The following is a 17,332-nucleotide window of genomic DNA, read 5'->3' on the forward strand; positions in this document are numbered from 1 at the left end:
CAGCAGGAAGGCGCGTGGACCATACTTCCGTTGTTACCGCAGTACGTTTCACGTGACACGTGCTCATTATTGGCATCTCTACCTGACGCTTGTAGGCTCCCTAGTTTTCTTACTCAGAGGGTGTTTTTTCCTCAGAGTCAGGACTCTATGACCGCTACTGTAATCGGATTTCTTGATGATTGAGTCTTTTTTTTTTCCCGTTTCACTAGGCAGTGGGTTTTATTTGAATTAATCTACAGCGACCGTAATTCCCCAGCTCCTTTTACTGTTTGTCTCGTATCTAAAACAATTCTTCCCAAAAGCTACACATCATAAATACTACTTCAGACTAATTAGGTATTTCTTGGGTTTTTTTTACAAAAATGATTCAGTTCTCTGAGTCTCCTGCTTTTATATCTAGTGTTGTACCATGTGTCTTTAGAACTACTTTCACTTAATATTAGAGAAATTAGATACGTTTATAGTCAAACTGCATTATTCATACAGTTTAAGCATTGATGATTGATTCTTAATCATGAATAGCTTTTATTTTTAAATATGTTTCTTTCTTAAAAGATATAATGTCAATATATTTGATATTTTATTTGAGAATTATGTCTCTTCTGAATTGGGGTTTGTCATAGAAAGAATTAACTTGAGGAAGTCTAGCTGTTTCATAACCAATAGTGTCTGGCTTTCCTATACGCTTAAACTATACACGGAAGAAAAATATCATGGGAAAAAAATCCAGATTTCTTGCCATTTTGTATGCCCTTCATCCATCTCCTGTTTATCAGTTTTAAACCTTATTATAAACTCACTTTATAAAGGTGATTACTATAACCTACTTGTTTTTGTCAGCTTTTCTGTAACATACAGCAGAAATTCATCATGGATTTTCTTCTGTGAAGAAGAGACAAGAATACAAATTCCACAACTCTTACAAGCACTCAGAAGATATGACCCATCAAAGGTAAATACAATTTCAATACGAGTATTTTTATTTTGGGGAAAATGCTTAAAAGAAGTTTAATTTTGATTAAGAGGCTTTTCAGTCTAATAAAAACATAATTTAAGATTAAGAAGAATGAAATAGGCTGCTCTTGCCTTGTGAAACAGAGCACATTCTGTCTATGCAATGTGTATCTCTCTCAAAAAAACCTGCTTTCACTTAAAAAAAAAAACAGAAGAATGAAATAACAGTTGAATATCTGGAAGCAATGTTAAATACTTCTCTTTGACATTTGGAGCTTTCAGAAGAATGGAACTTAAAACGAGCCATTTTTAAATGAAAAAAATCTATATGGGTTATCAATTTTGGAGAATTAAAAAACCTAGATATAACCTAGAGTTAAGAAGCTAGATATAGAGTTAAACCTAGATATAACCTAGAGTTAAGAAATAAATTTAAATTGGTTATTTCTCTTTATCAACAATGACCACATTATTAAAAAATTAAAAAACCTAGATATAACCTAGAGTTAAGAACCTAGATAGAGTTAAACCTAGATATAACCTAGAGTTAAGAAATAAATTTAAATTGGTTATTTCTCTTTATCAACAATGACCACATTATTTTAGACAAGAAATATTTTTTGAGTACCAACTGTGTATCAAGCACTATGATAGCAGAGGCTAGACAGACAAGGGTCCTGACTGCCTGGATGGTACAGAGTAGCAGGGAGAGGAGAGACCATTAAGAAAGCAGATACTGAGGGAGAGGACTGGGGTTGGCTGCCTGAACACAGCATGAAGCGGTTAGTGCACCACGGCTAGCCTTGCCGGGAGGGAGTCCCGGAAAAAGTCTGGAACTGCCGAAGAGGCAAGAGACTTTTTCTTCCCTCTTTGTTTCCTGGTGCGCGAGGAGAGGGGATTAAGAGCGCTGCTAAAAGGAGCTCCAGAGATGGGCGTGAGCCGCGGCTATAAGCGCGGACCCCAGAGACGGGCATGAGACGCTAAGGCTGCTGCAGCCACCAAGAAGCCTGTGTGCGAGCACAGCTCACTCTCCACACCTCCCTTCTGGGGAGCCTGTGCAGCCCGCCACTGCCAGGGTCCCAGGATCCAGGGACAACTTCCCCGGAAGAACGCACGGCGCGCCTCAGGCTGGTGTGACGTCATGCCAGCCTCTGCTGCCACAGGCTCACCCCGCATCATACCCCTCCCTCCCCCCGGCCTGAGTGAGCCAGAGCCCCCGAATCAGCTGCTCCTTTAACCCCGTCCTGTCTGAGCGAAGAACAGACGCCCTCAGCGACCTACACGCAGAGGCGGGGCCAAATCCAAAGCTGAACCCCAGGAGCTGTGCGAACAAAGAAGAGAAAGGGAATTCTCTCCCAGCAGCCTCGGGAGCAGCAGGTTAAATCTCCACAATCAACTTGATGTACCCTGCATCTGTGGATTACCTGAATCATCCCAAACTGAGGAGGTGGACGTTGAGAGCAAGATTTATTATTTTTTCCCCTTTTCCTCTTTTTGTGAGTGTGTATGTGTATGCTTCTGTGTGAGATTTTGTCTACATGGCTTTGCTTTCACCATTTGTCCTAGGGTTCTGTCCATCCGTTTTTTTTCACGTAAAAAAATTTTTTTTCTTAATATATTTTATTTTAATAACTTTATTTTATTTTATCTTATTTTATTTTATCCCCTCCCTCCCTCCGTCCCTCCCTCCATCCCTCCCTCCATCCCTCCCTCCGTCCCGTCCTTCCTTCCTCTTTTTCTCCCTTTTATTCTGAGCCTGTGGATGAAAGGCTCTTATGCTCCAGCCAGGAGTCACTGCTGTGCATCTGAGGTGGGAGAGCCAAGCTCAGGACACTGGGAGACCTCCCAGCTCCATGTAATAACAAATGGTGAAATCAAATAGTGAAAATCTCCCAGAGATCTCCATCTCAACACCAAGACCCAGCTTCACTCAACGACCAGCAAGCTACAGTGCTGCACACCCTATGCCAAACAACTAGCAAGACAGGAACACAACCCCACCGATTAGCAGAGAGGCTGCCTAAAATCATAATAAGTCCACAGACACCCCAAAACACACCACCAGACGTGGACCTGCCCACCAGAAAGACAAGATCCAGCCTCATCCACCAGAACACAAGCACTAGTCCCCTCCACCAGGAAGCCTACACAACCCACTGAACCAACCTTAGCCCCTGGGGACAGACACCAAAAACAACGGGAACTACGAACCTGCAGCCTGCAAAAAGGAGACCCCAAACACAGTAAGATAAGCAAAGTGAGAAGAGAGAGAAACACACAGCAGGTGAAGGAACTAGGCAGAAGCCCACCAGACGTAACAAATGAAGAGGAAATAGGCAGTCTACCTGAAAAAGAATTCAGAATAATGATAGTAAAGATGATCCAGAATCTTGGAAATAGAATAGAGAAAATGCAAGAAACATTTAACAAGGGCCTAGAAGAACTAAAGAGGAAACGAGCAACAATGAACAGCACAATAAATGAAATTAAAAATTCTCTAGAAGGGATCAATAGCAGAATAACTGAGGCAGAAGAATGGATAAGTGACCTGGAAGATAAAATAGTGGAAATAACTACTGCAGAGCAGAATAAAGAAAAAAGAATGAAAAGAACTGAGGACAGTCTCAGAGACCTCTGGGACAACCATCAAACGCACCAATATTCGAATTATAGGGGTCCCAGAAGAAGAAGAGAAAAAGAAAGGGACTGAGAAAATATTTGAAGAGATTATAGTTGAAAACTTCCCTAATATGGGAAAGGAAATAATCAAGTCCATATAGCACAGAGAGTCCCATACAGGATAAATGCAGGGAAAAACACGCCAAGACACATATTAATCACACTATCAAAAATTAAATACAGCGGCTTCCCTGGTGGCGCAGTGGTTGAGAGTCCGCCGGCCGATGCAGGGGACGCGGGTTCCTGTCCCGGTCTGGAAAGATCCCACACATGCGGAGCAGCTGGGCCTGTGAGCCATTGCCGCTGAGCCTGCATGTCGGTAGCCTGTGCTCCGCAATGGGAGAGGCCACAACAGTGAGAGGCCCGCGTACCGCAAAAAAAAAAAATACAAAGAAAACATATTAAAAGCAAGGGAAAAACAACAAATAACACACAAGGGAATCCCCATAAGGTTAACAGCTGCTCTTTCAGCAGAAACTTTGCAAGCAAGAAGGGAGTGGCAGGACATATTTAAAGTGATGAAGGAGAAAAACCTACAACCAAGATTACTCTACCCAGCAAGGATCTCATTCAGATTTGATGGAGAAATTAAAACCTTTACAGACAAGCAAAAGCTGAGAGAGTTCAGCACCACGAAACGAGCTTTACAACAAATGCTAAAGGAACTTCTCTGGGCAAGAAACACAAGAGAAGGAAAAGACGTACAATAACAAACCCAAAACAATTAAGAAAATGGGAACAGGAACATACATATCGATAATTACCTTAAATGTAAATGGACTAAATGCTCCCACCAGAAGACACAGATTGGCTGAATGGATACAAAAACAAGACCCATATATATGCTGTCTACAAGAGACCCACTTCAGACCTAGAGACACATACAGACTGAAAGTGAGGGGATAGAAAAAGATATTTCATGCAAATGGAAACCAAAAGAAAGCTGGAGTAGCAATTCTCATATCAGACAAAATAGACTTTAAAATACAGACTATTACGAGATACAAAGAAGGACACTAAGTAATGATCAAGGGATCGATCCAAGAAGAAGATATAACAATTGTAAATATTTATGCACCCAACATAGGAGCACCTCAATACATAAGGCAAATATTAACAGCTATAAAAGGGGAAATCAACAGTAACACAGTCATAATAGGGGACTTTAACACCCCACTTTCAGCAATGGACAGATCATCCAAAATGAAAATAAGGAAACACAAGCTTTAAATGATACATTAAACAAGATGGACTTAATTGATATTTATAGGACATTCCATCCCAAAACAACAGAATACACGGTTTTCTCAAGTGCTCATGGAACATTCTCCAGGATAGATCATACCTTGGGTCACAAATCAAGCTTTGGTAAATTTGAGAAAACTGAAATCGTATCAAGTATCTTTTCCAGCCACAACGCTATGAGACTAGATATCAATTACAGGAAAAGATCTGTAAAAAATACAAACACACGGAGGCCAAACAATACACTACTTAATAACGAAGTGATCACTGAAGAAATCAAAGAGGAAATCAAAAAATACCTAGAAACAAATGACAATGGAGACACGAAGACCCTAAATCTATGGGATGCAGCAAAAGCAGTTCTAAGAGGGAAGTTTATAGCAATACAATCCTACCTTACGAAACAGGAAACATCACAAATAAACAACCTAACCTTGCACCTAAAGCAATTAGAGAAGAACAAAAAAACCCCAAAGTCAGCAGAAGGAAAGAAATCATAAAGATCAGATCAGAAATAAATGAAAAAAATGAAGGAAACAGTAGCAAAGATCAATAAAGTTAAAAGCTGATTCTTTGAGAAGATAAAATTGATAAACCATTAGCCAGACTCATCAACAGAAAAAGGGAGAAGACTCAAATCAATAGAACTGGAAATGAAAACGGAGAAGTAACAACTGACACTGCAGAAACACAAAGGATCATGAGAGATTATTGCAAGCAACTCTATGCCAATAAAATGGACAACCTGGAAGAAATGGACAAATTCTTAGAAAGGCACAACCTGAGGAGACTGAACCAGGAAGAAATAGAAAATATGAACAGACCAATCACAAGCACTGAAATGGAAACTGTGATTAAAAATCTTCCAACAAACAAAAGCCCAGGACCAGATGGCCTCACAGGCGAATTCTATCAAACATTTAGAGAAGAGCTAACACCTATCCTTCTCAAACTCTTCCAAAATACAGCAGAAGGAGGAACACTCCCAAATTCATTCTATGAGGCCACCATCACCCTGATACCAAAACCAGAGATGTCACAAAGAAAGAAAACTACAGGCCAATATCCCTGATGAACATAGATGCAAAAATCCTCAACAAAATACTAGCAAACAGAATCCAACAGCACATTAAACGGATCATACACCATGATCAAGTGGGGTTTATTCCAGGAATGCAAGGATTCTTCAATATATGCAAATCAATCAACGTGATACACCATATTAACAAATCGAAGGAGAAAAACCATATGATCATCTCAATAGATGCAGAAAAAGCTTTCGACAAAATTCGACACCCATTTATGATAAAAACCCTGCAGGATGTAGGCATAGAGGGAACTTTCCTCAACATAATAAAGGCCATATATGACAAACCCACAGCCAACATCATCCTCAATGGTGAAAAACTGAAACCATTTCCACTAAGATCAAGCAGAAGACAAGGTTGCCCAGTCTCACCACAATTATTCAACATAGTTTTGGAAGTTTTAGCCACAGCAATCAGAGAAGAAAAAGAAATAAAAGGAATCCAAATTGGAAAAGAAGAAGTAAAGCTGTCACTGTTTGCAGATGACATGATACTATACATAGAGAATCCTAAAGATGCTACCAGAAAACTGCTAGATCTAATCAATGAATTTGGTAAGGTAGCAGGATACAAAAGTAATGCACAGAAATCTCTGGCATTCCTATACACTAATGATGAAATATCTGAAAGTGAAATCAAGAAAACACTCCCATTTACTGTTACCTCAAAAAGAATAAAATATCTAAGAATAAACCTACCTAAGGAGACAAAAGACCTGTACTCAGAAAACTATAAGACCCTGATGAAAGAAATTAAAGATGATACAAATAGATGGAGAGATATACCATGTTCTTGGATTGGAAGAATCAACATTGTGAAAATGACTCTACTACCCAAAGCAATCTACAGATTCAGTGCAATCCCTATCAAACTACCACTGGCATTTTCCACAGAACTCGAACAAAAAATTTCACAAATTTTATGGAAACACAAAAGACCCCGAATAGCCATAGCAACCTTGAGAATAAAAAATGGAGCTGGAGGAATCAGGCTGCTTGACTGCAGACTATACTGCAAAGCTACAGTAGTCAAGACAGTATGGTACTGGCACAAAAACAGAAATACAGATCAATGGAACAGGATAGAAAGCCCAGAGATAAACCCACACACATATGGTCACCTTATCTTTGATAAAGGAGGCAAGAATATACAGTGGAGAAAAGACAGCCTTTTCAATAAGTGGTGCTGGGAAAACTGGACAGGTACATGTAAAAGTATGAGATTAGAACACTCCCTAACACCATACACAAAAATAAGCTCAAAATGGATTAAAGACCTAAATGTAAGGCCAGAAACTATCAACCTCTTAGAGGAAAACACAGGAGAACACTCTATGACATAAATCACAGCAAGATCCTTTTTGACCCACCTCCTAGAGAAATGGAAATAAAAACAAAAATAAACAAATGGGACCTAATGAAACTTCAGAGCTTTTGCACAGCAAAGGAAACCATAAACAAAAGCAAAAGACAGCCCTCAGAATGGGAGAAAATATCTGCAAATGAATCAACTGACAAAGGATTAATCTCTAAAATTTACAGGCAGCTCATGCAGCTCAATAACAAAAAAATAAACAACCCAATCCAAAAATGGGCAGAAGACCTAAATAGACATTTCTCCAAAGAAGATATACAGACTGCCAACAAACACATGAAAGAATGCTCAACATCATCAATCATTAGAGAAATGCAAATCAAAACTACAATGAGATATCATCTCACACCAGTCAGAATGGCCATCATCAAAAAATCTAGAAACAATAAATGCTGGAGAGGGTGTGGAGAAAAGGGAACCCTCTTGCACTGCTGGTGGGAATGTATATTGATACAGCCACTATGGAGAACAGTATGGAGGTTCCTTATAAAACTATAAATAGAACTACCATACGACCTAGCAATCACACTACTGGGCATATACCCTGAGAAAACCATAATTCAAAAAGAGTCATGTACCGAAGTGTTCATTGCAGCTCTATTTACAATAGCCAGGATATGGAAGCAACGTAAGTGTCCATCATCGGATGAATGGATAAAGGAGATGTGGCACATATATACAATGGAATATTACTCAGCCATAAAAAGAAACGAAATTGAGTTATTTGTAGTGAATTGGATGGACCTAGAGTCTGTCCTACAGAGTGAAGTAAGTCAGAGAAAAACAAATACTGTATGCTAACACATATATATGGAATCTACGGGGAAAAAAAAAGGTCATGAAGAACCTAGGGGCAAGACGGGAGTAAAGACACAGACCTACTAGAGAATGGACTTGAGGATATGGGGAGGGGGAAGGGTAAGCTCTGGCAAAGGAGAGAGTGGCATGGACTTATATGTACTACCAAACGTAAAATAGGTAGCTAGTGGGAAACAGCCTCATAGCACAGGGAGATCAGCTTGGTGCTTTGTGACCACCTAGAGGGGTGGGATAGGGAAGGTGGGAGGGAGGGAGATGCAAGAGGGAAGAGATATGGGAACACCTGTATATGTATAACTGATTCACTTTGTTTTAAAGCAGAAACTAACACACCATTGTAAAGCAATTATACTCCACTAAAGATGTTAAGAAAAATAAAAAGCAATTACCATTACAAGGGAGACGTTTAAAGGAAATATTGGGCGCTGTTAGAAGCACACAGCAGGGTATCAGACCGAATCTGGGAGGGTCATGACCGGAAGTGACATTTAATCTGAGCCCATGGGATGAGTAGGAGTTAATAGGAGAGAGTGCTCTAAGCAGAGAGAACAATATTTGAGAAGGTCTGGGGGTGAGACAGTATGCATCTTGGGTGAGAAGTTCACCGCTACTTTCATATTTTAACATTTTTATCTTGTGCAGATATGATGTTGCAGCTGGATCTTGTTTACCTCTAAGTTCTGTCTGAGTACTGAGCACAGTGTTTAACACTTAGTAGGTGGTCAATAAATATTTGCATACGACTGAATAACTCTATAAGTCAGCTGTCTTGCTAGGCTACATTCAATGTCTCTGGAGGTTTAGAGGCAGCCCTGGAGTTTTGTGGAGAGGAAATCAGTCCGTTCAGTTCTCTTGGAGCAGCCCAGGCTGCGCCCTGATCAACTTATGGAATTCTTTAAACGTGGAATAAGCAGAACTGGGTCCTTTCTGGGATCACTGGACACCTGCCCCACCCCTGTTCTGACGCCCACTCCAGAAGTGAGTCAGATTTAAGGAGGATGTGGAAAAGGAGCTGTGGCTTCTGGGTGTCCGCTTGGTTTGTTGATGGGGACACACAGAGTTGGGCAACAGTGATCATTACGTTGATTTCTCAAACGCTGGAAAGTTTGTCACTATAATAAAACCACTGGTCTTGATGGTTTTTAAATGCTGGAAGGGCCCATTCTGATTTCTCTTCATGCATTTGATTTCTGGGAAAGTACAGATATAATTGAATGAGAAGGTTGTTAGGTTAAAAGAATAATTCCTTCAAAGGAGAAAAGAATTATGAACGTGTCTCATCTAGTCTTTTCAGCTGACGGCTGAGCAGCAGCTGTGTACTCGGTGCCGTATTTTATGTAAAACATTTGTTAGGCTTTTATGTTTGCCTTTGACTTGAGAAAAACTCCCAGATCTTTTTCAGGATGTAGGAGTTTTAATCTCCTCCTAGTGTTCGTTTCACCTGGAGATTATGTTTTCCATTATCCATAGCTCTAATTCTGTACAGAAGATGGTGACTCACTGTACTTTTTAATGAAAATTGGAATGATAAGTTCAAAGCAAGTTCATGAAAAGCAAGTACAGAGCCAAGGGGTAAAATGAGATGCTTTCTTCTTCTTTTGTGAGCAGTACCACGTGAAAAAAAATCTAGGATGCTTTGTTTCTTTTGAAACTAGCATTTGGGAATAAAAATTACATAATGTTGAAGTTAGCTCAAACCAGTGTAATTTTTTTTCCCCTACCATATGAAATTTTAGGGAAAAAGTATAAGACAAACCTGGCTTTGATATTGACAGAGATAAACGACATTAAACTCATAATAATGTGTTAGAGTATCAGTTACTTTGTTGGATTCTGACATTTTTTCCCTTCAATATCATTTTGTCATTCTTACTAATGCAAATTTATGCTGCTACACAATATTTTAAATGAAAAACTTTGATCTTTATTAAAGTAATTAATCTTTGTTAAATTGCCTTTCTAGGTGATTTCTATAAATTTCTGTATCTTATTGAAGTCTTCCTGTTTTTTCCCCACAGTATGCTTTTAACATGTGTATATTTGCTGAAATGTCTCTAATTTTTAATTTTTAATAGAGGTGACACAGTGCTAGCAAAGAGTAATTCTAACAATACTAATAGAACACTGAGTTATTCTTTTACAGTCTGTCTTGATTGTAATTGTCTTTATTACGAAGGCATTAAGAAAATTATCAAGAAAGATGGGGCAGTGTCTCTTCACAGAATCTGTATTAATTTCTCCCTTAGAGTAGTTTACAGTATAATCCCCCCCAAAGTATTGAAAAACAATCTTATATACTAGATAATAGCTGAACACTGCTATTAGTTGTTGAAACATAAAAACATGTTCTGCATAAATTTATGTTTGGAACAGGAGATTATAACAGTGAAAGATTATTGAGAAAGGTGCTAAAATATACTGAAGTGTTTATTTTCTTTAAACAAGCTATATTTACATGGTGTGTTAAATGTGATGATTTTCATATTGGTTAATCTTTAGTAGTTTGATTTTTTTAAAAAGATGTTGAATATTCTATCTCAAGCCAAGGCTGTTTGCCTTATAATCACTTCTCTTGCCCAGTGGTGATTTAATATATCCATAAAATGTCAGGAAGAAATCCTCGGGTGGAACTATGGACCTAGACACACAGTTGTGTTACTGGCTTTCACGTATGTTCATTTATGACTTGTTGCTGAATTGACCCAAACTAAGACTCTGGGAGGTATTTGGAACACAACCATGAGCAGAAGAGGGCCCTGAGGAGACAGCACTGTATCCCTCATGCTTTTATTTTCTGATAAGGGATAGGGAGTGAGGGGGTGATGGTTGGGTAAAAGAGAAAATATACAGAACTTTTAGAACTTAGGGTACTTGACTTAAATTATCTGCTGACATTTGTTTCATAGTTGCCTTTGAAAGCTCTCCCGGGCTTGCTGCCTCATTTAACACAAAACTAGGGGCACCTGGGACATTTAGGTATCCTGGGATACAGCAGTGAGCAAAATAGACAACATCCCTGGTCACAAGGATGGGATAGTCTTTTGCAGGGGAGACAGGCAAATGTGAAACAATGTGTCAGATGGTAATAAGTGTTATGGAGAAAAATAAAGCAAAATAAGAGGGATGAAGGATAGATTGGGATGGGCTTACTTTTCCGTAGAGGGTGTTCAGGAAAAATCTCACAGATCAGGTCACATTTGAGCCAAGCATGAAGGAACCGAGGGAGGGAGTTATGTGCTCCCTACTCCTATGTCCAGCCGCCTACTTGTCTACCAGGAGCCTCAAACTCAGCTTGTTCAGAACTGAACTCTTCATGCCCCTTTTTAACCTCATCCATCTTCAGTCTCCTGCATCTCAGAAATGGCATCACTGTCTATTGAGTTGCTCATATGAAAAAACCTAGGGCTGGTGATTGATTCCTCTTTCCCCTCAGCCTCATGCTGGCATATTTAGTGGAGTCTCCCTCCAGGATACACCTCTCATCTATCTTCCTGCTGTGTTGAATACTATTACTGTGGTCCAGGCTACTGTCATCTCTTTCCTTGACCATGATTTAAGCATCCTAGCTGCTCTCCTGGTTTCCGTTCTTGCCATCCCAATAATCCAGTATCTCTGTAATTCAGATCTTCTTGTGCACCTGCTCAAAAACTTCCTGTGGTTTCCCACTGCACCTAAGATAGTTTCACGAGGTGTCACACTCCAGGTCAGCAGTAATTTTCTATCACTGTAAAGATGCTCCGTTCTTTCACTTGTCTTGTTTTTGTTGAAAAGTTAACTGTATGTCTTATTTTTGCTCCTTTGAAAGAAATGTGTACACCTCTCCCCCAAAATTACTTTTAAGATTTTCTCTATCTTAGGTTTTTCAACCAGCATTTGCCTATGTGGTTTTCTTTGTACGTCTCTTGATTAGAGTTTACAGAGCTTCTTGAATCTATGGCTTGATGACTTGTGTCAGTTTTTAAGAAGGTTCTAAGCCTGTGTTTCTTCGAATATTGATTGAGTTCCATTGTCTGTCTCTTCCTGTTCTGGGTTTTGAACATCATGTATTTTATTTATTTTTTTATTGAAGCATAGTTGATTTACAATGTTGTACCAATCTCTGCTGTACAGCAAAGTGACTCAGTTTTACACATACATACATTCTTTTTTTAAGTTTTCTTTTCCATTATGGTATGCCAGGAGATTGGATATAGTTCCTGTGCTCTACAGTAAGACCTTGTTGTTTATCCATTCCAAATGTAATAGTTGGCATCTACCAACCCCAAATTCCCAGTCCATCTCTCTCCCTCCCCCCCCCTTGGCAACCACACGTCTGTTCTCTATGTCTGTGAGTCTGTTTCCGTTTTGTAGATAGGTCATTTGTGCCGTACTTCAGATTCCACATACAAGTGATATCATATGGTATTTGTCGTTCTCTTTCTGACTTACTTTGCTTAGTTTGAGCATCGTGTATTTTAGACCTTTCACTATGTCCCGTGTTGCACTCAAGCTCTTTTCTGTATGTTCCTCTTTGTTTTCTTTTTTGTGCATAAATGTGGATATTTTTTACTGACCTACCTTCCAGGTCACTCTTCTCTCTTCTGTTATGTCTAATATTCTCTTGAATTCCTAACTTGAGTTATTGCATTATTCAGTTTTAGGATTTCCATTTGACTCTTGTTTATAGATTCTAGTTCTTTGGTAAAAGTCATCATCTTTTGATCTATTTTCATATTATATATTTTTTAAACTGCAAAACCTAGTTTATCTGTGAATCTCTGTTTCTCATTTTTCTCTGTTATTGGTCTGGTCTTGTGCATTTAATATTCTTCTGGGTAGTAGACCTTGTCTGGGTAGGTCTATCTACAGACTGCCCTTACTTCTAGACCCTTTTCCCCCGGCAGACCCTGCCCTCCAGCCTTGGGCTCCCAGAACTACTGCTGAAGTCTCTGCTCAGATTTTAGCCACTTCACTGCTGTTTTCCACTTGGTTCTTGTGTTTTCCCTTGGTTTTTGTGCAGCCTAGGAGTTGAGGGAAGCTCGCAGGCAGAATTTGGGGCTCACTCCTCTGGGATCCCCTTAAATCTCTACCATCTCGGCAGCTTGCGGCTCCAGCCTCTGTCTCTGCAGTGCAGCCAGATTACACGAGTCCCCAGCTGCCTGCTCTTGGTTGTGTGCTGTCCTCTAATCGGGTAATCAGCAGATTCCCTGAGGGTAAAAGGAGGTAAATATGGGGCTCCCATGGGTGGGCTCCCCTTCTCTCTCAGATGTTAGCCCTCACATCCTATTTGCCTTTGTTGTTTTTTGATGCCCTCAGTCATTTGCTCTAAGAATTTCTCCAGCTTTTATACTTGCTCTTGGTGGGAGAGTCGGTCTGATCCAGGCTGTTCTGTTGTGACATCTGAACCCTGGTCTATCTCCTGCTTCTCTTTCATACCATGTTTCCCATACCCCGTATATTCCAGCCACACTGCACTCATTTTTTGATAGAATATATGAAGGTTTTTCCCACCTCAGGGACTTTGTATTAACTGCCTCACCTGTTCTTCCCCAGATTTGTGCTTAGCCGGTTCCTTGATGTTATTTAATCTCTGTTCAACTGTAACTTCCTAAGAGATTTCCCTCTCTTTCCAGGGTCACCCGCCACTGTTTTATTTTCATCATAGCACTGTCTGAACTTACTTTATTTACTTGCTTACTTTCTGTCTCCCCACTATTGTGTAAGCTCTGTTCCCACCTGGCATGGGATGCATGTTAACTGATAACAAATGATAATAAATGTTAATTGAATGAGTGAATAAATGAATAAAATAGGCACTGATTCTGGAAGGAATCTTTCAAATTCTTCTTGGCAAACCTCAGTGGGACATAAAGGAACACTGTTTTCTTCCCATTAATAGTATTTTGATAAGGAATGTTCTATAAAATACCACTTTTATGTGTTTATAGTATAATGATGACTAACATTTTGTTCATCCTGATGATCTGATCTTAAATTACTTTCTTTATAGACCAAGATTATGCTATATTCATTATCACATGAGTAATAATTATATTTTTGTTAAAATTCTTTAGAAACATATAATCTGTGCTTATTCTCTATCACCCAGGATATTTAACTAAAACTAATGATACCAATTTGTTTTTGGTCGTGCATGAAATGGCTTTTTAAAAAAATTTTATATCTTTATTTAACAGGAATGGTTTTTAGGAAAAGCATTACATGATGAAGAATCCACAATAATTCACCATTATGCCTTTTCCGAAAATCCTACAGTTTTTAAATATCCAGACTTTGCTGCTGGCTGGGCCCTTAGTATTCCACTGGTAAACAAGTAAGAATTTATTAGACTTTCTTTTCGTTTCGTTTCGTGTATGAATCAACTTTTATTTTGCCGAGTCTTGCAGGTGATGGATCTGAGTGAACTTTTCAGCAGAGGCAGCAGGTGGTAGTGCAGGGAGACCCGCGGCAGGAACCGGACACGGGCTCCATCACTTACTCATCCCCTCAGACTCACGCTCAGCCGCTCTGCCCTTCCTCTTACTCACCTGCAAAATGAGGCGAATGGTCAACTGTGAGGCTGAGGGAGGGCCCACGAGTGCTCAGGACTCTGCACCCAGAGGTGTGACCACTGTTGTGAGCTCTAGGCGTGACTCTGATTGTCAGTAAGAAAATGAATCAGCAGCATGCCTGGGGTCGGGGTGATGACTGGTTATGTGCGTGGATGTGTAGACGCCTTTAAACGTGGGCTGGGCAGGAGGCATACCTGGCTCTTGGTGTGATAATCACAGTAATGCAGTTTTCGATGTGAAAGGTGAAGATAAGTCGTAATTCAGGAGAAGCATGGCTGTTGACAGTCCTCTTAACCTAAATAGTTCAGATTAATTGTGAGTTTTTGTTCTTTAGGGAATGGAAAGTTGATAGTGCAGTTGTGGTTTTTATATCTGCAAAGATGAAAATTTTTCTCTTATTTCTTACAGTAAGTGTCCTGTTTCTAGGGTTTGGAGTCCTGAAAAGCTTTTTAGCCCATTGTAGTAATATAAGGTAGTAGATACTTTGTCATTTGTGGTTGCTGAAACTTCTGGACTGCTCCCTTGACATTTGAAAGTTCCTTACAATGTAACATGCTCCTTCCCAATGTAGATGCAAGTAGCAGAAAAGTATGCAGAGTGGATGAAGCGAATATTGTTGCTGGAATTGGAAGCGGAGGTGGGTGGTTGTTTGGTGCAGGAGTTCAGCAATGTTATTGAGGAGAGGCTGGATCTCTCTGTCTCTCCGGCTTAGTTCACAGCATCACTTCACCCTAAATCTGGTTTGCTTTGTGCTTTCAAGGCAGTAAGGTCTACGAACTTCTTATTTATGTACAGCAGGAGAGAGCCTCTAACCATGGAATGAAAGTACTTATGCCCAGTCTCTAGGTGGATCCTATCCAATTAAAGTCAGTTGGGACAACTTCAGGCCTATACCATCCTCTGCACCATTAACAGCTGCCAGCGAACTTCAGTGCATCGGTTGGGATCAAACTAACTCTGACCCTGGAGCCCCTTTTTTGCCCTGAATAATTGATCAAAATCAGAATTCTCTTAGAGGAAGGAAAGAGATGCTGTGTATCATGCAGGTAACCAACAGGGCCCACTACGGGAGCGTTGATTCACTGTGTCTCCTTTCCTTAACTTATGGCTCACTTGGTAGGTAGGGCAACGATTTATAGTTACTCAAGTATTTCTTCTGCTCAAGTCACCAGAAAAACTGGTTACTTAAAGACACTTTATGGCACTTTCTTAGACTTTCTCACCGAAAACATTTTTGGGGCTAGCAATCCCGCATCAGTGAGTGTTGAATTAACACTGCCCAACATTTCCCAGTGCTCTAGCTACGTGATCTCCTCACGATAGCATCCGTTAAAAAAAAAAAAAAAAAATACTTGCATCTTTGGAGAAACGCTCATTGATTTTCAGTAAGATGATTTCTTCAAGTAGGTGTTACTACAGAACTGTTAATGGTTTCCCCTGTTGTTTTTCCATCAGAAAACCTCATCTAGATTCCCTGCAATATCTTGCTCTGTTGACTGTCTCGCAAGTGGGACTAGAAAAGTCAGGTAGGAAGTTTTCCTGGTATGGAGTTGAAGGAGCCCTATGTTTGTTGCAAGTTTCCGGTCTAGCTGGTTGTGTCATTAGAACTGTGTTATCGGGACATGACTTAGCGCCTTCTAAAAATAGGAAAGCTGAATGTCAGATTCTTATTTGCCAGGAACTGAATATTTAATGAAGAAATATTTTCTCAAAGTAGTTGGGATTTCTGGCCTTGTTTATTTTGGCCTTGTTGGTTCCTGAAATTAGCGTTTGAAAAGCCCTTGGCTATAGCCCTTGCTTGGTGTATAGAAAAATGAAACCTAGCTCCCACCACTAGGACTGGCCTTTTGAGTAGGGTGAATGCCCCCCTGCACACTTTTAGAACTGGGACTTGTTTGCAAGGTGACTGGGTTAGGCCCCAGGTGTCCCATGAGGCTGACTCATCCATGCGACGTTCGTAATATTGAGGTAACCATCACTGGTTCTGGCAGATTCCACAGGCTGCTGAACGTAGCCGCTTACAGATGTCAGTGTACATACTGATTTGTTTCCAGTCAGTCAGTGTTCATCTTAAAAAGAGATTCTTTCCTCTTAAAGAGATTCTATCAGTGACTGTCACATTTTTCTCTGGTTTCCCTCAGAGAAAAATGTACAAGAATTGAATGCAAAAGAAACTTAAAAAGCCAAGAAGGGTAGAGAGCATGTTTAGGGTAACAGTTCAGAGGTGTTTATTGTCTATTAAGAAGAGGTGTGGGCAGCTTGGCCGTCTGACAGTGGATGTCACGTGCCATTGGATTCTGATCACAATTCTGTGTTCCTTGTCTGTGGCGATAAGCCCAGGTATGACTTTTCTTTTTCCTTTTTTTTTTTGTCTTTGGTGTCTGAATGTGGTTGGCTCAGATTTTGAAGGCACTTGGCATGAATCCAAATCCCCAAGTTACCTTAAAAGAGTTTATTCATGAAAACTGGCTTCAACCAAGCAGAGTTCAAGTTGGACAAGATTCCACACCAGGGCAGAGTTTTCTCTTAATATACGTCAGGAATGTTCTGAGAATGCAGTCTCTTTATGCAGTGTCCTCACCCAGTCCTGCCCCTGAGCTGGTGGGCAGGTACTGAGCAGGA

General features: G+C 40.1%; 1 protein-coding gene across 1 annotated transcript in view; it reads left to right on the plus strand.

The window, feature by feature from the left end:
• The window catches only part of B3GLCT (beta 3-glucosyltransferase), a 90,369-nt gene that overhangs the window by 25,491 nt on the left and 47,546 nt on the right, over positions 1 to 17,332 (plus strand). Inside the window, exons 4-6 of the mRNA XM_007447944.1 lie at positions 1 to 41; positions 841 to 952; positions 14,336 to 14,472. The exon at positions 1 to 41 is cut by the window's left edge and continues 1 nt beyond it. Coding sequence (XP_007448006.1) covers positions 1 to 41; positions 841 to 952; positions 14,336 to 14,472 — 290 coding nt within the window. The remainder of the gene's footprint in view (positions 42 to 840; positions 953 to 14,335; positions 14,473 to 17,332) is intronic.

The sequence above is a fragment of the Lipotes vexillifer genome, unplaced genomic scaffold (genome assembly GCF_000442215.2).
Source record: "Lipotes vexillifer unplaced genomic scaffold, Lipotes_vexillifer_v1.1 scaffold760, whole genome shotgun sequence".
Classification (NCBI taxonomy): domain Eukaryota; kingdom Metazoa; phylum Chordata; class Mammalia; order Artiodactyla; family Lipotidae; genus Lipotes; species Lipotes vexillifer.